At 44.4% G+C, this 27,848-nt stretch overlaps 1 protein-coding gene across 1 annotated transcript; it reads right to left on the bottom strand.

The window, feature by feature from the left end:
* Positions 1-561: 561 nt before the first annotated feature.
* Positions 562-26,668, bottom strand: LOC111957152 (GTP-binding protein REM 2-like). The gene is made up of 5 exons (XM_023977891.2): positions 26,394-26,668; positions 24,510-24,825; positions 23,763-23,836; positions 14,119-14,296; positions 562-1,465 (listed from the first exon to the last, which is right to left on the bottom strand). The coding sequence occupies exons 1-5, from the start codon at positions 26,403-26,405 to the stop codon at positions 1,140-1,142; spliced, it is 906 nt and encodes a 301-aa protein (XP_023833659.1). The 5' UTR covers positions 26,406-26,668; the 3' UTR covers positions 562-1,139.
* Positions 26,669-27,848: the final 1,180 nt, after the last annotated feature.

Below are 27,848 nucleotides of genomic sequence, written 5' to 3'. Positions count from 1 at the left end.
CAAAGGGATATGCTTTTTAAAACAGGGGATTAGGTCTATTAGATCTCTATCAGTCTCTACATAATCATTAGGTCTACATTAGATCTCTATCAGTCTTAAATCATTAGGTCTACATTAGAATCTCTATCAGTCTCTACATAATCATTAGGTCTCACATTAGGATCTCTATCAGTCTCTCATAATCATTAGGTCTACATTAGATCTCTATCAGTCTCTACATAATCTAGCTAACATTAGATCTCTATCAGTCTCTACATTAATCATTAGGCTCTTCATTGATCTCTATCAGTCTCTACATAATCATTAGTCTACATTAGATTCTAATCAGTCTCTACAAATCATTATCTACTTAGAAGTACATAACATTCATTACTGATCCATCAGTCTCTACATAACTCATTAGGTCTACATAGATCTCTATCAGTCTCTACATAATCATTAGGTCTTACATTAGAATCTCTATCAGTCTCTCAAATATTAGGTCTAACATTAGATCTCCTTCAGTCTCTACGATAATCATAGGTCTACATTAGACTCTATCTACATAATCATAGGTCTCCATTAGATCTCTATCAGTCTCTACATAATCATTAGGTCTACATTGAAGATCTTATCAGTCTCTACATAATCATTAGGTCTACATTAGATCTCTATCAGTCTCTACATAATCATTAGGTCTACATTAGATCTCTATCAGTCTCTACATAATCAGACACTACATGCCTCTTGGGTGTATTAATTTGTGACCAATTCTTTTCCATCTTGCACATTTTCCAATCACCGTTTTCCTACTTGATTCATTAATCTTTCTCCAATATCACTCTTCATAGTTTTTTTCTCTCTCATTGCGTTATGAGTCGTCTCATATCCATCTCATCTTGCAATTCCGATGACTTCACCTCTCTTTCATTCTCTCCCCCTCAGGTACTGCCTCATTTCTAACCAGGTTGTCCTCTGCTCTCTCTCTCTCTCTCTCGCTCTCCTTTGTGTATCTTCCACTAGTCTTTCTTCCTCTACACTTCTCACCATCCTCCTCTTCCTTTCCCCTTCCATTACTTATCTCCCATCCCCCGTTGTCCTCCTTCATTCTTTCCCCTTTTCACACACCTCCCATCCCCTCTCTCTGTCTGTCTGGTGTGTCACATTGCACTGAGGTCATGGCAGGAGCGTGATTTCTGTCGGAGGATCTTGCTGCCCCGGTGTCTGCTCATCTCCCTGTATTGGCCTCGGTCCCTGTCTCCTCGGCCGTAGGAGCGTGGCACCAGGCCAGTCAGGAAGCGCTTGGCCTTGCTGGTCAGGCTCTCCCTGCGCCCCGCCCCGGGGTCCCCCTCCGTCCAGCCTGGCCCCACACAGTCACCCCTGGCAGCCTTCACTGCCCCCTCCAGCAGCTCGGTGGTACCGTGGTCCAGGGAGGCAGACAGCTCCAGATATTGGCAGTCATATATCATGGCACTGGAGTGGGCCTCTGTAACACAGAGAGAGGGGCGAGGGATGTAGCAATAGAGAGATACCATGACAGCCATGTTTAGTGGAAAGGAAAAAAATCCCCAATCAGATCAGTTGGGCTTATCCTAATATCTACTACATATAACAGCTGATTGAATGGAGTCTTAACCTGTTAAGAGCGGAATGAAAATTTGAATGGAGCTGAGCCGCTCCATTAAAGGGGATGAGCTGCAGGGATGAGCCGCAATAAGATGAGACCACCGTGAGATCATAGTGTTGTGGTGGCAGTGGCTGAGGTGGGAAGAGGATAGAGGAGGGGAGTAGAGAGGAGAGCGAGCGAGAGAGAGAGAGAGCAGGGACAAAGAAGGAGAGAGGGAGTAGGGGAGGAGAGAGGGAAGAGGGCAAGTGACAGAGGAGGAGGAGGGGGAGGTGGAAAGAGGGAGGAGGGGTGTGTGCAGAGGGAGGAGGGGGTGACAGAGGAGGAGGGGGTGACAGAGGAGGGGAGGTACAGAGGGAGGAGGGGAGGGGTGACAGAGGGAGGAGGGGGTACAGAGGGAAGAGGGAGTGACAGAGGGAGAGAGAGGGTGAAAGAGGGAGGAGGGTGTCAGAGGGAGGAGGGGTGACAGAGGGAGGAGGGGTGAAAGAGGGAGGAGGGTGTCAGAGGGAGGAGGAGGTGACAGAGGACAGGGGGTGTCAGAGGGGAGGAGGGAGGGACAGGAGGAGCAGGAGGGGTGACAGAGAGGAGGAGGTGACAGAGGGAGGGGAGGGGGGGGAGCGAGGGAGGAGTGACAGAGTGACAGAGGGACGATGGGAGGAGGGTGACAGAGGGAGGAGGAGAGAGAGGTGACAGGGAGGAGGGGTGTACAGAGGGAGGAGGAGGTGACAGAGGAGGAGGGAGGTGCGAGGGGTGACAGAGGAGGAGGGTGTCAGAGGGGAGGAGGAGTGGACAAGGAGAGGGACGGTGGAAGAGTGAGGAGGGGACGAGGAGTGGGAGAAGGCAACTAAGCATTAGAGGAGAAGTAGATATTAAACAACAGTATTGTGTTCATTAACGGTGGTTAAGAGCTCAGTGAAAGCTCGGTGGGAGGACGGCTCATAATTAATGGCTGGAACAAAGCGAATGAATGGCATCAAACTGTTGGATGTATACACATTCCACCTATTCCACTCCAGCCATACAAGAGCCTGTCCTTCCCAATTAAGTGGTACACTTCGACCCCAATTAGCTAATGAATGAATAACATAATATATATATATATATATATATATATTATATATTATATATATATATATATATATACACTGCTCAAAAAATAAAGGGAACACTTAACAACAACACAATGTAACTCCAAGTCAATCACACTTCTGTGAAATCAAACTGTCCACTTAGGAAGCAACACTGATTGACAATAAAATTCACATGCTGTTGTGCAAATGGAATAGACAAAAGGTGGAAATTATAGGCAATTAGCAAGACACCCCAAAAAAGGAGTGATTCTGCAGGTGGTGACCACAGACCACTTCTCAGTTCCTATGCTTCCTGGCTGATGTTTTGGTCACTTTTGAATGCTGGCGGTGCTCTCACTCAATTGTAGCATGAGACGGAGTCTACAACCACACAAGTGGCTCAGGTAGTGCAGTCATCCAGGATGCACATCAATGCGAGCTTGGCAAAAAGGTTTGCTGTGTCTGTCAGCGTAGTGTCCAGAGCATGGAGGCCTACCAGGAGACAGGCCAGTACATCAGGAGACGTGGAGGAGGCCGTAGGAGGCAACAACCCAGCAGCAGGGACCGCTACCTCCGCCTTTGTGCAAGGAGGTGCACTGCCAGCGGCCTGCAAAATGACTCCAGCAGGCCAAATGTGCATGTGTCTGCTCAACGGTCAGAAACAGACTCCATGAGGGTGGTATGAGGGCCCGACGTCCACAGGTGGGGTTGTGCTACAGACCAACACTGTGCAGGACGTTTTGGCATTTGCCAGAGACACCAAGATTGGCAAATTCGCCACTGGCGCCCTGTGCTCTTCACAGTTGAAAGCAGGTTCACACTGAGCACATGAGCACATGGGACAGACGTGACAGAGTCTGGAGACGCCGTGGAGAAGTTCTGCCGCCTGCATCATCCTCCAGCATGACCGTTTGGCGATGGTCAGTCATGGTGGTGGGGTGGCATTTCTTTGTGGGGACGCACAGCCTCCATGTGCTCGCCAGAGGTAGCCTGACTGCCATTAGGTACCGAGATGAGATCCTCAGACCCCTTGTGAGACCATATGCTGACACATGCACATTTGTGGCCTGCTGGAGGTCATTTGCAGGGCTCTGGCAGTGCACCTCCTTGCACAAAGCGGAGGTAGCGTCCTGCTGCTGGGTTGTTGCCCTCCTACGGCCTCCTCCACGTCTCCTGATGTACTGGCCTGTCTCCTGGTAGCGCCTCCATGCTCTGGCACTACGCTGACAGACACAGCAAACCTTTTTGCCACAGCTCGCATTGATGTCATCCTGGATGAACTGCACTACCTGAGCCACTTGTGTGGGTGTAGACTCCGCTCATGCTACCAATTGAGTGAGAGCACCGCCAGCATTCAAAAGTGACCAAAACATCAGCCAGGAAGCATAGGACTGAGAAGTGGTCTGTGGCACCACCTGCAGAATCACTCCTTTTGGGGGTGTCTTGCTAATGCCTATAATTTCCACCTTTGTCTATTCCATTTGCACAACGCATGTGAAATTTATTGTCAATCAGTGTTGCTTCCTAAGTGGACAGGTTTGATTTCACAGAAGTTGATTGACTTGGAGTTACATGTGTTGTTTAAGTGGTCCTTTATTTTTTTGAGCAGGGTAATATATATATATACACACAGTGGGCAAAAAGTATTAGAGTAGGAGCCACCAGATTATGTGCAGTTCTCCCACTTAAAAAGATGAGGCCTGTAATTTTCATCATAGGTACACTTCAACTATGACAGACAAAATGAGAGAAAAAAAATCCAGAAAATCATTGTAGGATTTTTAATGAATTTATTTGCAAATTATGGTGGAAAACAAGATTCTCTAGGTCTGAGATTGATCAGAGATTGATTAGTTGCTTAGCCCCCACCTTGTTGCTGCGCCCTCAACTTCCGGACTTGTCTCAGTGCTGTTGTGCTGTTTGTTGCTACTTGACTATTTGTTTTTTGTTTTTTASTTTTTTACTTTTAATACATTTACCAACAGCAGTCGCTGTACTCATAATATACAGGAGAACTATCGCCTTATGGCGATGATAGCCYTGCTGCAAGCCCAGCTTCAGACGCAATCGTTAGGCAAGGGTCATTTAAGTGTAGGAAAGGATGAAACAGCGTCTGTGCCACCAGTAAGTACAGATAGTAGTACAAATCCCCTCTGACAAATCAATTGTAAGTTCTCTCAAGGTTCCGTTTTAGGACCACTATTGTTTTCACTATATATTCTACCTCTTGGTGATGTCGTTCGTATACACAATGTCAACTTTCACTGCTATGCGGACAACACTTGACTGTACATTTCGAAGCCCCAAAATTGCCTACCTGGAAGTCTGTGTTTCAGACATAAGGAAGTGGATGTCGGCAAATGTTTTACTTTTAAACTCGGACAAAACAGAGATGCTAGTTCTAGGTCCCAAGAAACAAAGAGATCTGCTGTTGGATCTGACAATTCATCTTTATTTAGATTTTTTTTAACCTTTTATTTAAATAGGCAAGTAATTTAATAACAAATTCTTATTTACAATGACGGCCTACACCAGCCAAACCCGGACAATGCTGGGCCAAATGTGCACCGCCCTTATGGGACTCCGAATTACGGGCAGTTGTGATACAGCCTGGATTCAAACCAGGGTGTCTGTAGTGACACCTCAAGCACTGAGATGCAGTGCCTTAGACCGCTGCGCCACTTGATAGTTGTACAGTCGTCTCAAATAAAACTGAAGGACCTCGGCGTTACTCTGGACACTGATCTCTCTTTTGACGAACATATCAAGAATATCTCAAGGACAGCGTTTTTCCATATTCGTAACATTGCAAAAATCTGAAACTTTTTGTCCAAAAATGATGCAGAAAAGCTAATCCATGCTTTTGTCACTTGTAGATTAGACTACTGCAATGCTCTACTCTCTGGCTACCCAGATAAAGCATTAAATAAACTTCTGTTAGTGCTAAACATGGCTGCTAGAATCCTGACTAGAACCCAATTTTTTTTATCATATTACTCCAATGCTAGCCTCTCTACATTGGCTTCATGTTAAGGCTAGGGCTAATTTAAAACTTGTTAGGGCTAGGCCCTTTTTTCTCAATTTCCCAAAGTAAACTGCCTGTTGCTCAGGCCCTGAAGCCAGGATATGCATATAATTGGTACCGTTGGAAAGAAAACACTTTGAAGTTTGTAGAAATGTTAAAATAATGTAGGAGACTATAACACAATAGATATGGTAGGAGAAAATCCAAAAGAAAAACCAACATATAATTTTTTTGGAGAGCCCATGCTCTTCCAATAGAATGTATAGGGAAAAAATGCAATCTAGCTCCCAGTATGCAATTCCTATGGCTTCCACTGGGTGTCAGTAGTCTTTGGCTTGTTTCTTCCAAAACGAGGAAGAATTATGAGTTTTACCACAGGGATACAGACTTGGAAACTCATGTATGCGTCGTGATGAGGAGGGCACGCACCTGCTAATATCGTTTTCCTATTGAACATACTTCTTTCCGTATGAAATATTATAGTTTAGTTACATTTTAGGGTATCTGAGGATTGGATAGAAACATATTTTGACTTGTTTTAACAAAGTTTAGCGGTAGTTTTTGGATTCCTTTCTCTGCATGTTGAACGAGTGGATTACTCAAATCGATGGCYCCAACTAAACAGACTTTTTGGGATATAAAGAAGGATTTTATCTAACAAAACGACACTACATGTTGTAGCTGGGACCCTTTGGATGACAAATCAGAGGAAAATTTTCAAAAAGTAAGTGAATATTTAATCGCTATATGTGAATTTATGAAACCTGTGCGGGTGGAAAAATATTTTGATGTAGGGCTCCGTCCTCAAACAATGGCATGGCATGCTTTCGCTGTAAAGCCTACTGTAAATCGGACAGTGCAGTTAGATTAACAAGAATTTAAGTTTTTAACCGATATAAGACACTTGTATGTACCTAAATGTTTCATATCCATAATTRTTTTTCACCGGGACGCCTAGCCTTATTAATTAAAGGTTTTACTGCTAACCTACAAATCATTACATGGGCTTTGCTACCTATATCTCCGATTTGGTCCTGCCGTACATGCCTAAACGTATGCTACGAACACAAGATGCAGGCCTCCTTATTGTCCCTAGAATTTCTAAGCAAACTGCTGGAGTCAGGGCTTTCTCCTATACCATTTTTATGGAATGGTCTGCCTACCCATGTGAGAGATGCAGACTCAGTCTTGACCTTTAAGTCTTTACTGAAGACTCATCTCTTCAGTAGGTCCTATGATTGAGTGTAGTCTGGCCCAGAGGTGCGAAGGTGAACGGCAAGGCACTGGAGCGACGAACTGCCCTTGCTGTCACTGCCTGGCCAGCAGAGACAGCAAGGGCTGTCCACTGAGATTCTTCCATGTCCTCCCTAGGAGGTTCCATGCCCTCCCACTTGAGTAGGTTGAGTCACAGACGTGATCTTCCTGTCCGGTTTTGCTCCCCCTCGGGCTTGTGCGGTGGGGGAGATCTTCGTGGGCTATACTCAGCCTTGTCTCAGGGTTGTAAGTTGGTGGTCTGTTGATATCCTTCTAGTGGTGTGGGGGCTGTGCTTTGGCAAAGTGGGTGGGGTTATATCCTGCCTGGTTGGCCCTGTCCGGGAGTATCGTCGTACAGGGACACAGTGTCCCCGGACCCACCCGTCTCAGTTTCAAGTATCTATGCTGCAATAGTCTATGTTCCGGGGGGCTAGAGTCAGTCTGTTATATCTGGTGAAATTCTCCTGTCTTATCTGGTGTCCTGTGTGAATTTAAGTATGCTCCCTRTAATTCTCTCTCTCTCCCTCCCGGAGGACCGGAGCTCTAGGATCATGCCTCAGGACTACCTAGCCTGATAACTCCTGGCTGTCCCCAGTCCACCTGGTCGTGCTGCTGCTCCAGTTTCAACTGTTCTGCCTGTGGCTAGGGAACCCTGACCTGTTCACCGGACATTCTACCTTGTCACGGACCTGCTGTTTTCGAATCTCTCTCTCTACCTCACCTGCTGTCTCGACCTCTGAATGCTCGGCTATGACAAGCCAACTGACATTTACTCCTGAGGTACTGATCTGTTGCACCCTCTACAACCACTGGGATTATTATTTGACCCTGCTGGTCATCTATGAATGTTTGAACATCTTGAAGAACAATCTGGCCTTAAATGGCCATGTACTCTTCTGGCACAGCCAGAAGAGGACTGGCCACCCCTCAGAGCCTGGTTTCTCTCTAGGTTTCTTCCTAGGTTTTGGCCTTTCTAGGGAGTTTTTCCTAGCCACCGTGCTTCTACATATGCTTTGCTTGCTGTTTGGAGTTTTAGGCTGGGTTTCTGTATAGACCTTTGTGACATCTGCTGATGTAAAAAGGGCTTTCTAAATACATTTGATTGATTGAACTCTTTGGCCTGAATGCCAAGGGTCGCGTCTGGAGGAAACCTGGCACCATCCTTACAGTGAAACATGGCGGTGGCAGCATCATGCTGAGGGGATGTTTTTCAGCAGCAGGGACTGGGAGACTAATCAGGATTGAGGGAATAATGAACGGAGCAAAGTACAGAGAAATCCTTTATGAAAACCTGCTCCTGAGCACTCAGGACCTCAGACTGGGTGAAGGTTCACCTTACAACAGGACAATGACTCTAAGCACACAGCCAAGACAACACAGGAGTGGCTTTGGGACAAGTCTATGAATGTCCTTTAGTTGCCCAGACAGAGTTGGGACTTGTACCCGATCTAACATCTCTGGAAAGATCTGAAAATAGCTGTGCAGTGATGCTCCCTATCCAACCTGACAGAGTTTGAGAGGATCTGCAGAGAAGAATGGGAGAAACTCCCCAAATACAGATGTGCCAAGCTTGTAGCATTATACCCAAGAAGAATCGAGGCTGTAATGACTGCCGAAGGTGATTGAACAAAGTACTGAATACTTATGTAAATGTGATATTTCCGTTTATTGGTTTTAATACATTTGCAAAAATTTCAAAAAAACTATTTTTGCTTTGACATTATGGGGTATTGTGTGTAGATTGATGAGGGGGAAAAAACGATTTAATCCCTTTTAGAATACGGCTGTAACGTAACAAACTGTGCAAAAAGTCAAGGGGTCTGAATACTTTCCGAATTCACTGTATATATACATAGTAAGAGAAAGAGAAGGGAGAGAGAAATAACTGTGCCACAGCAATACCATAAATACATTCTATGACCTAAACCCATATCTCAACCACAGGCACCAAACAATACAGTCAATGTTAAGTAGTCCACCAGCCAGGCAAGTTTTCTTCCTTATTCAGGCTCCAATATCGGACAGGGAGTCAGGGCTCAGAATACCGTAGATCGATGGATACAAAACACAGATGTAGCATTTCCACATCGATGACCACATCATTACTGTGGTTCTCTCTGTGTCACACACACACACACACACACACACACACACACACACAGCCACACACCACAACACCACACACCACAACCACCCACAACCACACCACCACACACACTACTCTCTCTGGACAACCTATACTAAACAAAAAATGTTTCACCCAAAACAAGGTCTCACACCCACACATGTAACAAATACCGACTCTTACACCTGTCGATTCAATCACTTTTATTCACACCCCTGCAACAGCCCCTTGTAGCATAGACACCCCAGTCATTTCTCCTCTCTCTTCTCTGACGCTCCTTATCACAGCCTTCCACACATGGCACAGGCAGTGTCACCCCCCCCACACACACTGAGAGGGGAGAGAGAGGTGTGAGAGTGTGTGCATAGTGATTGCGGCTGGCGTGCTTATGTCAAGTTTGTGCGGGTGCGTGTGTGGGTGCTTGCATGAGTGTAAAGATAGTGACACCAGTCCTCTGTGCTAGAGAGATAATCCAAATAACAACAGAAGACAGGAGGCATACAGCTGAATTCCCCCAGCGAGGGATAAGATAGGAGGGAGAGCCACGTGTCCATAAACACCTCTACAAGTACGTAGAGGTCACTGCTTTCATTGATAGAATAATAATAAAAGGGTTTTCTGTTGCTTACTGTAGGCTATGTGACTATGAGTTTTGCTATGAGTTTTGCATTGTAATCACGGAAATGTATACAGAGACAGTTGCCATAGCAGTTGCCATACCAGGCGGTGATGCAACCGGTCAGGATGCTCTCGATGGTGCAGCTGTAGATCTTTTTGAGGATCTGGGGACCCATGACAAATCTTTTCAGTCTCCTGTGGGGGAAATGGTGTTGTCGTGCCTTGTTCACGACTGTCTTGGTGTGTTTGGACCATGATAGTTTGTTGGTGATGTGGACACCAAGGAACTTGAAACTCTCGACCCGCTCTACTACAGCCCCATCGATGTTAAATGGGGGCCTGTTTGGCCCTCCTTTTCTTGTAGTCCACGATCAGCTCCTTAGTCTTGCTCACATTGAGGGAGACGTTGTTGTCCTGGCACCACACTGCCAGGTCTCTGACCTCCTCCCTATAGAATGTCTCATTGTCTGTGAATAGGCCTACCACTGTTGTGTTGTCAGTAAACTTAATGATGGTGTTGGAGTCGTTCTTGGCCATGTAGTCGTGGGTGAACAGGGAGTACAGGAGGGGACTAAGCACGCACCTCTGAGGGACCCCAGTGTTAAGGATCAGCGCGGCAGATGTGTTGTTGCTTCTCCTTACCACCTGGGGGCAGCCAGTCAGGAAGTCCATGATCTAGTAGAGGGAAGTGTTTAGTCCCAGGGTCCTTAGCTTAGGGATGAGCTTTGTGGGCACTATGGTGTTGAACGCTGAGCTGTAGTCAACGAACAGCATTCTCACATAGGTGTTCCTTTTTCCAGGTGGGAAAGGGCAGTGTGGAGTGCGAATGAAATTGTGTCATCTGTGGATCTTTTGGGACGGTATGCGAATTGAATAGGTGTAGGGTTTCCAGGATGATGGTGTTGATGTGAGTCATGACCAGCCTTTCAAAGCACTTCATTGCTACTGATGTGAGTGCCATGGGGCGGTAGTCATTTAGGCAGGTTACCTTCGCTATCTTGGAAACAGGGACTATGGTGGTCTGCTTGAAACATGTAGGTATAACAGACTCGGTCAGTGAGAGGTTGAAAATGTCAGTGAAGACACTTGCCAGTTGGTTCGCGCGCATTCTGAGTACACGTCCTGGTATTCCGTCTGGCCCCCGTTCTTGTGAATGTTGACCTGTTTAAAGGTCTTGCTCACAGCGGCTACGGAGAGCGTGATCACACAGTTGTCCAGAACAGCTGGTGCTCTCATGCATGCTTCAGTGTTGCTTGCCTTGAAGCGAACATAAAAGGCATTTAGCTCGTCTCATAGGCTCGTGTCACTGGGCAGCTCGAGGCTGGGTTTCCCTTTGAAGTCCAGAATAGTTTGCAAGCACTGCCACATCCGACGAGCATCAGAGCCGGTGTAGTAGGATTCAATCTTAGTCCTGTACTGATGGTTTGTCTGAGGGCATTGAGCGAGTCACTGGTACTTCCTGCTTTAGTTTTTGCTTGTAAGCAGGAATCAGGAAAATAGAATTATGGTCAGATTTGCCAAATGGAGGGCGAGGGAGAGCTTTGTATGCGTCTCTGTGTGTGGAGTAAATTTGGTCTAGAGTTTTTTTCCCTCTGGTTGCACGTGACATGCTGGTAAAAATGAGGTAAAACATATGTAAGTTTTACTGCATTAAAGTCCCCGGCCACAAGGAGCGGCGCTTCTGGGTGAGCATTTTCTTGTTTGCTTATGGCATTATACAGCTCGTTGAGTGCAGTCTTAGTGCCAGCATCGGTTTGTGGTGATAAATAGACGGCTACGAATAATATAGATGAAAACTCTCTTGGTAGATAGTGTGGTCTACAGCTTACCATGAGGTACTCTTCCTCAGGCGAGCAATACCTTTAGACTTCTTTAATATTAGACATTGTGTACCAGCTGTTATTTACAAATAGACACACACCCCCACCCCTCTTCTAACCAGACATAGCTGTTCTGTCCTTCCGATGCAGGGAAAACCCAGCCAGCTCTATATTATCCATGTCGTCGTTCAGCCACGACTCGTGAAACATAAGATATTACCGTTTTTAATGTCCCGTTGGAAGGATAWTCGCGAATGGAGTGATTGCATTTTGGCCAATAGAACGGATGGTAGAGGCGGGATACCCACTCTCCGACGAATTCTCACAAGGCACCCCGATCTCCGTCACCTGTATTTTCGTCTTTCCTTCACGCGAATGACGGGGAGTAGGGCCTGGTCTCGGGGAAGCAGTATATCCTTCGCATCGGACTCATTAAAGAAAATATCTTCATCCAGTTCGAGGTGAGTAGTCGCTGTTCTGATATCCAGAAACTCTTTTCAGTCATGAGAGACGGTAGCAGCAGCATTATGTACAAAATAAGTTACAAACAATGAGAAAAAATGAACAAAATAGCACCGTTGGTTAGGAGCCCGTAACGGCAGCCATCCCCTCCGGCACCATTATCCAAAGGTAGTCAACATAATTTCCCGGCCCTAAATGTTTGCTCTTAAACCCACTGGAAGCCATTTCACAGTAAGGGCTCTTTTCAATCTGTATATGTTACAGATTGTGCAATATACATTTAAAGGTCATTTAAGATTGAGCCAACATATTCAGGATTTACCGTGAATGTAGTCTCCACGAACGCAGGAACATTGCCTTTAAATTTAAATCACTCTGAACTTCCATAATATGGATTGAATAGAGCCTAACATCACCAAGCCAAAATGATACTTATGCGTTCTTGAGGTAACAATAACAGTTCCATTTTTTCTCCCATAAGGAGATTGCAATTGAAAACATGCATCTTCCCATATTGCTCCTCAAAGCAGCCAGAAATAGATTTTTGGTGATCACAGATAAACAGTTTATCTGTGAAATACAGATATGAGAGATAATTGGCATAATACAGAGGCCCAGAATAGATTAACCATGACGATGACCAGCATCCCGGAGTCACCTCTTCACTGTTGGAGTTGAGACTGGTGTTTTGCGGGTACTATTTAATGAAGCTGCCAGTTGAGGACTTGTGAGGCGTCTGTTTCTCAAACTAGACACTCATGTACTTGTCCTCTTGCTCAGTTGTGCACCGGGGCCTACCACTCCTCTTTCTATTCTGGTTAGAGACAGTTTGTGCTGTTCTGTGAAGGGAGAAGTACACAGCGGTGTACGAGATCGTCAGTTTCTTGACAATTTCTCGCATGGAATAGCCTTCATTTCTCAGAACAAGAATAGACTGATGAGTTTCAGAAGAAAGTTATTTGTTTCTGGKCATTTTGAGCCTGTAATTGAACCCACAAATGCTGATGCTACAGATACTCAACTAGTCTAAAGGCCAGTTTTATTGCTTCTTTAATCAGTACAACAGTTTTCAGCTGTGCTAACATAATTGCAAAAGGGTTTTCTAATGATCAATTCACTTTTTAAAATGATAAACTTGGATTAGCTAACACAACGTGCCATTGGAACACAGGAGTGATGGTTGCTGATAATGGGCCTCTGTACGCCTATGTAGATAGTCCATAAAAAATCTGCCGTTTCCAGCTACAATAGTCATTTTCAACATTAACAATGTCTACACTCTATTTCTGATCAAAGTGATGTTATTTTAAATGGACAAAAAATGTGCTTTTCTTTCAAAAACAAGGACATTTCTAAGTGACCCCAAACGTTTGAACGGTAGTGTAGTTTACTTAATAAAAACCTATAAAAAATGTATTGTCATTTCGCTCCAGTTGTAGACATGGCTACTGCGCACTCACTACTTTACCTCAGATGCCAACCTATGTCAGTGAATGATGAAGCCTTTAAGAGAGAAATTGAGTTATTCCGACTAAGTAGTGAGGCTGCCTTCATCGTAAAAATCTCATAATGTGGTTGTTATCGGCTGTGTGTGCATGGCAGGCAACTGTCTCGTGAGCTCTAAGCGGCAGCCAAAAGGGAGCAGTTGCTATGGCTACTCACATGCAGAGATGATATCTGCAGAGCTGATTTCTGAGTGTAAAAATTTGCACGGGATGGAATAGGAGTGATTTTTATTGGGCGGGACAGGAAAGTTCTGCCGTTATAAAACTGTTGCAGGATCAAGACAGTACGGTAAAAAAATTGACAGGACAAGAAGGGACAGGAATGGATTTTCACTCCTGTGCCAACCTCAACCATACTGTACTGAGACATTGCAGGTGTTATGATGAGAATGGTTGGGAAAAGGGGTGGGGGTTATATTGTATCGACTGTAAGTAAGTATTTTATACATTTGCATGCAATACTGTATTATATCTGTACACTGCACTGTAGGTGATTACATGAGAATGGTGTCACAAGGTGGAAAGGAGAGACCCTTAGATTGATTGACAGGAGGCACGTTAAAAATATATGCCTTGGGCACTCATGTGATAACGGTGTGTATGTGTGTTACATTATAGCGAGGATGTCCTCCCTACCCTCTGTGCTGATCTCTCGACAACGGACAAGGTCACTCTTGTTGCCCACGAGGATGATGGGAGTGTGGGGCAGTGACTCCCTGAGGATGAGGCGGAGCTGTGCAGTGCGCTGGAAACTCCTCCTGTCAGTCACCGAGAACACCAGGACAACCACCTCACACTGCAGCGTGGACAGGTCCTGCATCACACACACGCACACACACACACACACATTAATGACACTGATACACACTTGTTCTCTTCTCAACAACCTACATTATGTTTATATAAATATATTTAGCATTTTTTATGTTTTGTTGGATAGCGTAGAGACTGAGAGAAAGAAAGGTAAAGAGTGGGCTGGATTCAAACCCACGTAAACATGTATATTGACCACTACACCACCCAGGCTACAACCTACCTTGTTGTAATGCATGTAACATAATGAACGCTTATATCAGAGGGAGGATTTAAGATGATTACCCAGCTCTGAAATTCTGAATTTGAATCATTGTAAATCAGTACTATTGTGCCAGTTCTTATCCCTCACCACCTGGCATAACGCTTATTTTAATCCTACTTTAGGTTCTCTGCTGAGTGGACTCGCAGGGGCTTTGTCCTAAATCCAACACAACACATTGTGCCCTTGTGAACTTCCTGCTTCAGTTTGAGACTTCTGACCCTTTTAGTGGTGGCCACTCCCCACTGAAGCACTGGGCTTAAATGATGTCTCCCCCCATCTAGTCCTGGCCTGTATAGTAAACTGTGGCTCTGGAGGACAGGCCTCTCTGATTCACTCACTCACTCAGGCACACAGAAGGAGAAGAGCTGCCAGCCCCCTTTCTTAACCCACCATTGCCAGCCCTGTCTGACTGTGTCTGTTTCAGTCTGTGTGCCCTACATCCACATGGATCTGAAGGTAAATTTCAACCCTCTGGAGAGCATCCACCTGAAAATTTCCCAGCTCCTACAAGCCAAAGAGGATTGTACCCCACAGCAGGGAATCCATGGTCTCCGGAACCCACTCCATCTCTCTCTGGAGGAGGGAGGGGAGTTAGCGGCGCGGAAGTGAGCCTGGCCACCTGTCACCGTCAGGGCTTGGTGCAGGGGGAGGAGAGGGGAGGGATGAGAGACGAGAGGAGTGGAGGGGGATGAGAGGAGGGAGGAGATGGGGTAGTGGAGTGGGACTAGCGGGCTTTGTGGAGCAGGGAGAGACAGCCACTAATCTTTGTAAGCAGCCAAGAGAAACACGGCCACATCGGAGAAGGATGGGCGGTGTCATGACAGAGAGCTCTCCAGGGTAACTGTGACAAAATAAAAGGGCTTTCCATCAGTGGGATGCTTGATAACTCAGCACTGTGTTTGTCTTCTAGTCAGTAAGCTCCTCTCTGTTTCTGTTCTGTTCCACTCAGACCATCTGTCATGGTATACTGCCCTCCACACACACACACACACACACACACACACACACACACACACACACACACACCACACACACACACACACACACACACACACACACACACACACACACACACACACACACACACACACACACACACACACACACATTTATTTACAGCTTGCATACGTGTACTACACTCTCACATGCAATGCACACACACACACACTCAAAGTGAGCTTGTGAGAGTCCGGTAACTTGTCACTTAGCATATGTCCCCATATAATCACCAAAGAAAGAGTACTGATGCACCACGGCCTCCTGAGTAAAAGCCATAAACAGAAACAACTGAAACCTGATGTTTTCACCATGAATCTCATTCAGGATAATGTGTAAATGCAATGCAGGAAAACGGTGAATATACATGACATTAGACATAATTTGTCAAATATGTTTGAAGGTAAAAGTATATATATATATATATTTTTTTACAAAGAAAGCTGAATGATTTCCAATGCATTTCTAGACATACAGTTGACTTGTATGCTTAGACTCTCTGATGAAAGATTCCAAAAGAAAATACAATTCATTCTCTTACTGTATATTATTTCTCTCAAGACAGTCTGCATTCTCTTCCTGTGGTCCATTGTTCTTATTTTAAATGTGTGTTGTTTGTTCTTGTCTATTAGTGTTCTGTATGATGTAATGTTTCATGTTTCATGTGGACCCCAGGAAGAGTAGCTGCTTCTTCAGCAATAGCTGAATGAACTACCAAATACTGTGTCCCATTGTAACGTCCTGACCAGAGTTATTATGTGTTTTGCTTGTTTAGTGTTGGTCAGGACGTGATGGGTGGGAATTCTATGTTGTGGGTCTAGTTTGTCTGTTTCTATGTCCAGCCTAATATGGTTCTCAATCAGAGGCAGATGGTAATCGTTGTCCCTGATTGAGAATCATATATAGGAGGCTTGTTTTGTGTTGGATTTTGTGGGTGTTTGTTTCCTGTCTCTGTGATTGTCTGCACCAGATAGGTCTGTCTCGGTTTTTGCACATTTGTTATTTTGTATTGTTGTTTGTAGTGTTTCACTTGTTCTTTATTAAACATGTTTAACACTAGCCGCGCTGCACTTTGGTCCTCTCCTTCACCCCTGGAAGAAAACCGTTACACCCATGTTAAACTCTGTAAAAACCACTCAAATCTATTTGTTCTAGATACTGACCGCTCTATGCAGACAGACACACACAACAATAGATACTGACCCCTCTATTCAGACACACACAACACTGCTCTACATATAAACTCATCAAAAAAAGAAACGTCCCTTTTTCAGGACCCTGTCTTTCAAAAATAATTCGTAAAAATCCAAATAACTTTACAGATCTTCATTGTAAAGAATTTAAACACTGTTTCGCAAGAATTAATGAACATGCACCTGTGGAACGGTCGTTAAGACACTAACAGCTTGCAGATGGTAGGCAATTGAGGTCACAGTTATGAAAACTTACGACACTAATGAGGCCTTACTACTGACTCTGGAAAAACACCAAATGAAAGATGCCCAGGGTCCCTGCTCATCTGCGTGAACGTGCCTTAGGCATGCTGCAAGGAGGCATGAGGACTGCAGATGTGGCCAGGGAAATAAATTGCAATGTTCGTACTGTGAGACGCCTAAGACAGCCATACAGGGAGAATGGATGGACAGCTGATCGCCCTCGCAGTGGCAGACCACGTGTAACAACATCTGCACAGGATCGGTACATCCGAACATCACACCTGCAGGACAGGTACAGGATGGCAACAACAACTGCCCGAGTTACACCAGGAACGCACAATCCCTCCATCAGTGCTCAGACTGTCCGCAATAGGCTGAGAGAGGCTGGACTGAGGGCTTGTAGGCATGTTGTAAGGCAGGTCCTCACAGACATTACCGCCAACAACGTCGCCAATGGGCACAAACCCACCGTCGCTGGACCAGACAGGACTGGCAAAAAGTGCTCTTCACTGACGAGTCGCGGTTTTGTCTCACCAGGGGTGATGGTCAGATTCGCGTTTATCGTCGAAGGAATGAGCGTTACACCGAAGTGCTTCCAAGGTTTTCTACCATAAATGTTGCACTTTAAAGTTGTCAAATAATTATAGACACTTGCAGCAGACAGTGTATTTCGATAGGCTTGCCGGTGCAGTAATGAATGGCTCTACACTGAGATCCATTCGCTCACAGCTGGCTCAGACCTCCAGCATCGAAAAAGCCTGGTGGTGCAGACAGGTGTGGTCAGCCTGTTAATAGAGAGAGGAAGTGCTAGAGAACCAACTCACAACCATCAAAACACATCCCATTGGCCCTGAAAGATGGTGGCTGATTGTCTGCATGAGTGATCTACACGGAAGATGGCAAATAGTACAGTAGAGGACATCCAGGTCCCGGCCAAGCATGTGCCGGCTATTTTAGGAAGCTGGATGACTTATTTAAGCCTGACGTCAAGACTCCCAGTCCCAGGGCTAGCTGAAGAGAAGCTCGGAGCGCCGCTGTGGGTGTGTAGATTCTTTGAGCGCTGTGTGTGTGTGTGTGTGTGTACTCTGTGAAATGTTCTGTGATGATGTGGCTGTATGGCGGCTGATAGTGTAGGACTCGGTTGCTTTGACATGGAAGAAAAAGGTACAACTAGCAGCAGGTGTGAATCAGCTGGGAACCAAGGAACCACTCTAAAATCACAATCTAGTTATTTAAATGTTTTCTTATCCTACAAAATACTCKAAATAATTGGTTGGGTTATGATGAGGCACATGCAGCTTTAGTAAAACCAGTGGTTCCCACCGACTCTGCAAGCCAGAAGCTTTGTAGCCCACTGCTTCTACAACTACATGATGTAATCCATGTTGGGGATTTGTTCAGTTCACTGGTCACCATGGTAACCTGGGGAGGGTGGAACACAGATGGAATAGGGGCCTAGCTAGAGTTAGGCAAAATCCTCTGGGGCCAGTGCACACTGCACGCATGCTACGCATACAAGTACGCACACACACCCACAATTCGTTGCAGTGCTGCTGCTGTCAGGGTCAACGTGGCATCAGCAGTGAAAGAAGGGTGTTGGTGAGTGTGTTTGAATGACTGTGTGTGTGTATGTGTGTGTGTGTGTATGTATGTGTGTGTTGTGGCGAGCGGGAGCTGGTCCAGTCTGCTCTCTCTCCTTACTGCTGCTGGGCTGGAGCAGCTCCAAACCCCACTGGCCTGCTCATGTTGCCATGGCGTAACACCTGCACTTGTATAAACATGCAGAGAATAACACATGTAATTGACTTTCAGAGAGATTTAACTACACTAAAAAAGGGTCCGTTCTGAGTAAGAAAGGAAGCACACGAACGAGAGGGGCAAGAGAGAAGGAGAGAGAGAGGAGATGGATTTTAAGATGAAAACTGCATTGTTGGTTAAGGGCTTGTAGGTAAGCATTTCACTGTAACGTCTACACCTGTTGTATTTGGCGCATGTGACAAATACAATTTGATTAGATTTTTTGTAGAAAAGAGAGGGAAAAGATGGAGGGAGGAGAAAGAGACAGCTTTACTGAAAAAAACAAGACCAGCGAGATAAAAAGGAGGTGAAAGAAAGCTTGAAAGCTGATTCCCTTTTAGAGAAATGCCTTAAAATGGAGTTCCCCTGAGCGCGACGACACTACCGATGTAAAAAATCTATATATTTTTTACGTTACAGCCTTATTCTAAAATGGATTAAATTGTGTTTCCCACCCCGTCATCAATCTACACACAATGACAAAGCAAAAACAGGTTTTTAGATATTTCTGCAAATTGCTTGGCACACCTGTTTTTGGGGAGTTTCTCCCATTCTTCTCTGCAGATCCTCTCAAGCTCTGTCAGGTTGGATGGGGAGTGTCACTGCACAGCTATTTTCAAGTCTCTCCAGAGACGTTCGATTGGGTTCAATTCCGGGCTCTGGCTGGGCCACTCAAGGACATTCAGAGACTTGTCCCGAAGCCACTCCTGCGTTGTCTTGGCTGTGTGCTTAGGGTTGTTGTTCTGTTGGAAGGTGAGGTKCTGAGCACTCTGGAGCAAGTTTTCATCAAGGATCTGTCTGTACTTTGCTCTGTTCATCTTTCCCTCAATCCTGAATAGACTCACAGTTCCTGCCACTGAAAAACATCCCCAGAGTATGATGCTGTCACCACCATGCTTCACCGTAGGGATGGTGCCAGGTTTCCTCCAGACGTGATGCTTGGCATTCAGGCCAGAGTTCCATCTTGGTTTCATCAGACCAGAGAATCTTGTTTCTCATGGTCTGAGAGTCCTTTAGGTGCCTTTTGGCAACTCCAAGTGGGCTGTRATGTGCCTTTTACTGAGGAGTGGCTTCCGTCTGGCCACTCTACCATAAAGGCCTGATTGGTGGAGTGCTGCAGAGATGGTTGTCCTTATGGAAGTTTCTCCCATCTCCACAGAGGAACTCTGGACCTCTGTCAGAGTGACCATCAGGTTCTTGATCACCTCCCTTAACCAAAGCCCTTTTTCCCCGATTGCTCAGTTTGGTCGGGCGGCCAGCTCTAGGAAGAGTCTTGGTGGTTCCAAACTTCTTCCATTTAAGAATGATGGAGGCCACTGTGTTCTTGGAGACGTTCAATGCTGCAGACATTTTTTGGTATCCTTCTCCAGATCTGTGCCTCGACTTAATCCTGTCTCAGAGCTCTACGGACAATTCCTTCGACCTCATGGCTCGGTTTTTGTGAAGAGTGAAGAGGAGACTCCGGGATGCTGGTCTTCTAGGCAGAGTTCCTCTGTCCAGTGTGTGTTCTTTTGCCCATCTTAATCTTTTCATTTTATTGGCCATTCTGAGATATGGCTTTTTTTTTCAACTCTGCCTAGAAGGCCAGCATCCCGGAGTCGCCTCTTCACTGTTGATGTTGAGACTGCTGTTTTGCGGGTACTATTTAATGAAGCTGCCAGTTGAGGACTTGTGAGGCGTCTGTTTCTCAAACTAGACACTCATGTACTTGTCCTCTTGCTCAGTTGTGCACCGGGGCCTACCACTCCTCTTTCTATTCTGGTTAGAGACAGTTTGTGCTGTTCTGTGAAGGGAGAAGTACACKGCGGTGTACGAGATCGTCAGTTTCTTGACAATTTCTCGCATGGAATAGCCTTCATTTCTCAGAACAAGAATAGACTGATGAGTTTCAGAAGAAAGTTATTTGTTTCTGGACATTTTGAGCCTGTAATCGAACCCACAAATGCTGATACTCCAGATACTCAACTAGTCTAAAGAAGGCCAGTTTTATTGCTTCTTTAATCAGTACAACAGTTTTCAGCTGTGCTAACATAATTGCAAAAGGGTTTTCTTATGATCAATTAGCCTTTTAAAATAATAAACTTAGATTAGCTAACACAACGTACCATTGGAACACAGTAGTGATGGTTGCTGATAATGGGCCTCTGTGCGCCTATGTAGATATTCCGTTTAAAAAAATCTGCGGTTTCCAGTTACAATAGTCATTTTCAACATTAACAATGTCTACTCTGTATTTCTGATTAATTTGATGTTATTTTAATGGACAAAAAATTCAATTTTCTTTCAAAAACAACGAAATATCTAAGTGACCCCAAACTTTTGAGCGGTAGTGTACATTTGCTAAAATTTGTCATTATGGGGTATTGTGTGTAGATGGATGAGGAAAAACATTAATTTAATTAATTTTAGAATAAGGCTGTAATGTAACAAATTGTGGAAAAAGTCAAGGGGTCTGAATACTTTCTGAAGGCACTGTGCTGTATCTACCTCAAATACCTCATACCCCTAAACATTGGCTCGTTACGGGTACCCGTGCATAGCCATGTTACCGTTACTCATTATGTATTTATTACACCCGTTATTATTTTTCTATTATTTCTCTCTCTGCATTGTTGGGAAGGGCCCGAAAGTAAGGATTTCACTGTCCGTCTACACCCGTTTTTGTCATGAAGCATGTCACAAACACTTTTCTTTTATTTGATGCAGGATCTTAATTTAAACCAGTTTGTTACAGCAGGAAAATCGTTCTGCAACAGGAAATGGGAATTATTATGTGGATTATAATTCATGGACATTTTTGTATGGGTTGACACATTTTTCGTAAGGGAAAATCAAGTCTGACATTTCATAGTGGAAATGACAAAAACTTTTCTAGCCTTTTTATACCTCAAATACACTACACGTTTTAAATGTCCTGTATTTTAGGAAAGTTGTCCTGCAACAGGATGATAAAATTAAGATCCACATCTGTAGGTTTAAATAATTCACACTTAGTAAACTAGGGAGTACTCCTGGACATCTGGTATAAAGTCCATGTGTACACACTACAGCATTGAGTGTACCATCATCATAGAAGGCTATTACCTGGTTAATATTAGACTATTACCAAGTGTACTTTATTATAATGAAATCCTCAGTGCCCCACACACACGCAGTATTAACACAGATCAGCCTTAGTACAGCTGTGTTTCTCTAGAACTCAAATATTTGAATACGACAAAACAATCTCATTCATGTTCAAATTTTTCTGTCTGATATTTGGAGGGTGGTAATGCCGATTCATGTCTTTATTACATATTTAAATAATTAGCCTGAATGCGTACAGTCCTCTCTCTTCTGTCAGAATTTGGAAGGGATTTTGAATGGGCTTTGAAAGCAATTTCAAGTTTTCTAAGTGAGGGAAATAAAAAGGGCTAGTAAATGATTGGCTGCCACTGCCTCAGGGTGGCGACACACACACACACACACACACACACACACACACACACACACACACACACACACACACACACACACACACACACACACACACACACAACATCGCCTTAGACCAGCTGTGCTCCTCTAGCCTCTTTATAACTCAAATATTTGAATAGAACAAAACAATCTCATTCTAAGACCATTTAAAATCCCTTTCAAATTCTGCCAGAAAAGAGAGGACTGTACGCATTCAGGTTATTTATCAAAACATGTAATGAAGCAAATCATCTGCATTACCACCCACCAAATATCTGTACTCTGGAGCAAATCATCTGTATTACCACCCACCAAATATCTGTACTCTGGAGCAAATCATCTGCATTACCACCCACCAAATATCTGTACTCTGGAGTAAATCATCTGCATTACCACCCACCAAATATCTGGTACTCTGGAGCAAATCATCTGCATTACCACCCACCAAATATCTTGTACTCTGGAGTAAATCATCTGCATTACCACCCACCAAATATCTGTACTCTGGAGCAAATCATCTGCATTACCACCCACCAAATATCTGTACTCTGGAGCAAATCATCTGCATACCACCCACCAAATATCTGTACCTGGAGTAAATCATCTGCATTACCACCCACCAAATATCTGTACTCTGGAGCAAATCATCTGCATTACCACCCACCAAATATCGTACTCTGGAGCAAATCATCTGCATTACCACCCACCAAATATCTGTACTCTGGAGTAAATCATCTGCATTACCACCACCAAATATCTGTACTCTGGAGCAAATCATCTGCATTACCACCCACCAAATATCTGTACTCTGGACAAATCATCTGCATTACCACCCACCAAATATCTGTACTCTGGAGTAAATCATCTGCATTACCACCACCAAATATCTGTACTCTGAGGCAAATCATCTGCATTACCACCCACCAAATACTGTTACTCTGAGCAAATCATCTGCATTACCACCCACCAAATATCTGTACTCTGGAGCAAATCATCTGCATTACCACCCACCAAATATCTGTACTCTGGAGCAAATCACATGAATGTGAAAGCAATTTCAAGTTATCTAAGTAAGAGCTAAAAAAAGGCTAAAAGGCAAATAATCTGTGGCTGCCACTGTCTCCGGGTGGCTTATCTATTCAAAATGTAGCGGCATGAACAGGAATGCAATCAGTGTCATAAAGGCAAAGTGAAATAGATTCAGAGAGAAAGAGAGAGAGACCAAGACAAGACAGACAGTACAGAGAGAAGTAGATGAACACATAGACAGCAGTAGAATGACAATGTAGAGCAGTGGTGTCAAACTCATTTCATGAAGGGCTGATTTTTGTTGGTTTTTGTTATTTCCATTCAATTTGGGTCCAATTAAGGCCTAGACAACCAGGTGAGGGGAGTTTGTAACTAATCAGTGACCTTAGTTGATCAATCAAGTACAAGGGAGGAATGAAATCCCGCAGACACTTGTCCCTCCGTGGAATGAGTTTTGACACCTGTGGTGTAGAGAATGCCTTAAATACCTGTTTCCAGTTGTCATAAATGATCACTGAACTCTCCTCATCGTCAACGGACACTGTGCGCTCGTAGCCTTCTCCTGTAACCAAACATGACACATGAACATACACAACAATGCTTCCACATAAAGTGATACACAAACACATGATAACACACACTCATAAATGGTTTGAGGTGGATATGCAAGAAAACATTCAGCCTATTGATTAAAGTTAACTGAGGCCCATGTCTGGTATTACACAATGATAGGCTGAGGAGTTGGAAGCACATACAGATATGGGACAAGGTTATGGTAGCCTACAGTACGGTGGCCCACATAGAGCATTAAGGTTCCAGAAATAGCTATGTTGCAAATACCTTGACTCTCCAGGATTCTAGGAACCATAATGAATACTTTGTGGTCTGACTCTTCATGACATGTCTCTGGCAGCACCTCTTACAGAGCAGTGTGRCCATCACTCTGCTGGAGCATTGATTGGTTGAGTGATTGGCCCAAGACTGCTGTTATTATCACCCTGACCTTTCAGACAGCCTAGTGACACAGAGTGCTTTTTTGGTTTATCTTGTAATTTCTCTGCCTTTAGAGTGCACTCAGAAAATGTGAAAAGTAACTCTCAACCTCATGAATCAGAATGATGTTGGTCTTTTGTGGTGGCTGACATAATGCGATTGACATAAAGTAGATACCACGTGCACACTGCACCCACACTACAATCCACACACAAATATAGACACACATTGAAGAACTTTACCACAGGCTGTTTCAGAGTCCACCGACAGAGATCTGTCTGACAGTCCAGCCAGGGACAGAGCCAGCGATGATTTTCCAACCCCATTCTGCCCAAGTAGTACGATCCTTATAGCACTCCCATGATACCCCTCCGCCGCCTGACCAAATGATTCATCCTGGCAAACAGTGTCACTGATTGGCAGTGTGGATGGTTCGTCAATCCCTGCTATCCAATCACGGTCCTCTGATACGGCCTCCTCCCGCCTCAGCTGGTGCTTGATTGGTAGAGGTGTGCTTCCTCTTCTCAGAGGGGGAGCGGTGGTAAGAAACATACTGTACTGAGAGAGACAAAAAGTAGGTCGTGAGTACACGCCCCAAAGGACATGACCCTTATGAGCATGGAGCTGAGTGAATGTTAATGCAGGAGAAGAAGAGTTACATTTGACACAAATAGTTGACACAGTAGGCCTACTACTATGGAAGCAAATGCTGCATTTAAACACTAATCGGTCTTCTGACCAATCAGATCAGCTCCACGGCTTTCGTGGAGTGAAATGTAACGATGCTTCGTGGGGAGCGGTTGTTGATGTGTTCAGAGGGTCCCTGATTCAAGCCCAGGTTGGGGCGAGAACAGGGATGGAAGCAAGACTGTTACAATGGGACTCTGGGATCCATTAGCAGAAAATAGGTCCAGAACATAAATGTCCATGAGCCCTCCTCCTGCATGTCACACACAAAAGCAGATAGACATGTCTACAGTAAGCTATGGGCTCTATGCAAGCAAAACGTAAACACATACACCTCGTATAGGCCTACCTAAACATTTGTGTGTGTGTGCATATGCAAACACGCACAACACACACACACAGTATCGAGACTTCAGTGTTCTCTGGTTTAAACAACAACCAAAGCCATCAGTTTGTGTTTCTGGGAGCATTCAGCGTGTGTACTGCAGCAGATCAGTCAGATGACCTCCATCTATAGGCTCTATGCAAGCAAAACGTAAACACATACACCTACGTATAGGCCTACCTAAACCTTTGTGTGTGTACAGCAATTCATCTAGCTGGAGCACTCACCCTGGGAGCCAGCACAGAGCCAGGAGCAGGTGTGCCTGTGGCTGAGCTACACTCAGTGACACACAGGGATAGAGTGTATTGCTGGACTCAGGCACAGTACCAATACGAATAATTGAAAGGGTGTAATTAATTAATCACAGTCTTTGTTGTCAAGGAGATGCAGGAGAGCAATAAAGAAAGACACAGAGAAGGATCGACTGACAGGTGAGAAACTAGGACAAACCGTAACACAGAGAACATTGGGCAATAACAAAATACTACAGTACAATACTGTAGGCCTACAGGCAATGCTTTGTTGCTATACTTCTGTTTGCTCATGTTATTACCACTGTAGAACATAAATTGTTCAGGCTGCTAGGCTACTGTTGGTGGTGTTGCCACTATAGTGGAATTATTAGACCCGCTATTATTTCGCCCACTGATGATCACATTTTAGTTTCGAATTTAACATGTCGAGTAATTATACTGTAAAAACATCATAATAATGATCCTAATTTATTATAGAAGAGAGATGAGCCTGCTTATGAAACAAATACTAATTGATGTGTCAGCACCTTTCGGGAGATGACAGACAACGCGGATCGAGAGTGTGAGTTGTGCGCGTAAACATAGTGACAGCTTTGTCAGCGTGCACGTGCTACTAGAATTCCACATATCGCGAAGCTCCCAAACCAGCTCCGTAGTCTTTCTGCTAAAGACGTTGTGTAGCATACAGCGCACCGGTATGTAGCTTAAAGATGCAATTTGTTATAGTCTACTGAACTCAAAGAAAACGTTTGGCACATAAAAACAGTGAGGTCAGTGCTGACATTTTTGTGTCACCTTACCTGGTCAGTCATCGTGTTCAATTCTTCCTCTATTTTCCACAAATAAAGTCCCTAACTGCGACCACAATCCATGTCAAGTCATTTGCGCTCGGGAAGTATGGATGAGAGAGAACAAAATAACCGCACCAAATATCAATTAACATTGCGAAACCATTCTCCGGCTGGTAATTCCTCCCGAAGCCCCTTGGTCTCGATGTGTAGGTATTGATCGAAGATGAGTGCAGAGCATATGAATAGGTAGCCTGGTCTACACCTGCGCCTGGGAGTGTTATGAATAAGCGGCCCTTCTTGTGCACAGAAAAAAACGTTAGCACGCCCCCTTCTCATCCCCTCCTCTTGTCCCAACGCCCAAGGCTGCCCTTAGTGTATACCTGAGCTACACAGCTCATCTCTCCCACTCTCTTTCACTCACGCTCTCTTTCAATTAAATTAAATTCAAGGACTTTATTGGCATGGGAAACATATGTTAACATTGCCAAAACAGTGAAGTAGATAATAAACAAAAGTGAACTAAACAATAAAAATGAACGTTAAACATTACGGTCACGGAAGTTGAAAAATAATAAAGACATTTTAAATGTCATATGTCTATATGCAGTGTTGTAATGATGTGCAAATAGTAAAAGTAAAAAAGGGAAAATAAATAAACAGAAATATGGGTTGTATTTACAATGGTGTTCATTCTTCACTGGTTGCCCTTTTCTTGTGGCAACAGGTTACACACATTGCTGCTGTGATGGCACACTGTGGTATTTCACCCAGTAGATAAAGTTTATCAATTCGAATTCTTTGTGGATCTATATAATCTGAGGGAAATATGTGTTTCTAATATGGTCATACATTTGGCAGGAGGTTAGGAAGTGCAGCTCAGGTTCTTGAGAGCCAGATCTGCCTACGGTGGCATTTCTCAATAGCAAGGCTATGCTCACTGAGTCTGTACATAGTCAAAGCTTTCCTTAAGTTTGGGTCAGTCACAGTGTTTGTGAACAGAGCCCCAGGACCACCTTGCTTAGGGGACTCTTCTCCAGGTTCATCTCTCTGTAGGTGATGGCTTTGTTATGGAAGGTTTGGGAATCGCTTCCTTTAAGTTGGTTGTAGAATTTAACGTCTCTTTTCTGGATTTGGATAATTAGCGGGTATCGGCCTAATTCTGCTCTGCGTGCATTATTCGGTGTTTTACGTTGTACACAGAGGATATTTTTGCAGAATTCTGCATGCAGAGTCTCAATTTGATGTTTGCCCCATTTTGTGAATTCTTGGTTGGTGAGTGGACCCCAGACCTCACAACCATAAAGAGCAATGGGTTCTATAACTGATTCAAGTATTTTTAGCCAGATCCTGGTATGTCAAATTTTATGTTCCTTTTTATGGCATAGAAGGCCCTTTTTGCCTTGTCTTTCAGATCGTTGACAACTTTGTGGAAGTTACCTGTGGTGATGATGTTTAGGCCGATGT

The sequence above is a fragment of the Salvelinus sp. IW2-2015 genome, linkage group LG32 (genome assembly GCF_002910315.2).
Source record: "Salvelinus sp. IW2-2015 linkage group LG32, ASM291031v2, whole genome shotgun sequence".
Classification (NCBI taxonomy): Eukaryota; Metazoa; Chordata; class Actinopteri; order Salmoniformes; family Salmonidae; genus Salvelinus; species Salvelinus sp. IW2-2015.
The sequence above is the reverse complement of the archived record's forward strand: the minus strand, read 5'-3'. Positions and strand labels throughout refer to the sequence as shown.

What these genes read in the sequence shown, in the direction of transcription:
- LOC111957152 (XM_023977891.2), bottom strand. An exon ending in GGACTCTGAAACAGCCTGTG is followed by an intron (nt 23,837 to 24,509) that starts GTAAAGTTCTTC and finishes GTTTGGTTACAG; the next exon opens with GAGAAGGCTACGAGCGCACA. An exon ending in TTTATGACAACTGGAAACAG is followed by an intron (nt 14,297 to 23,762) that starts GTATTTAAGGCA and finishes TGTGTGATGCAG; the next exon opens with GACCTGTCCACGCTGCAGTG.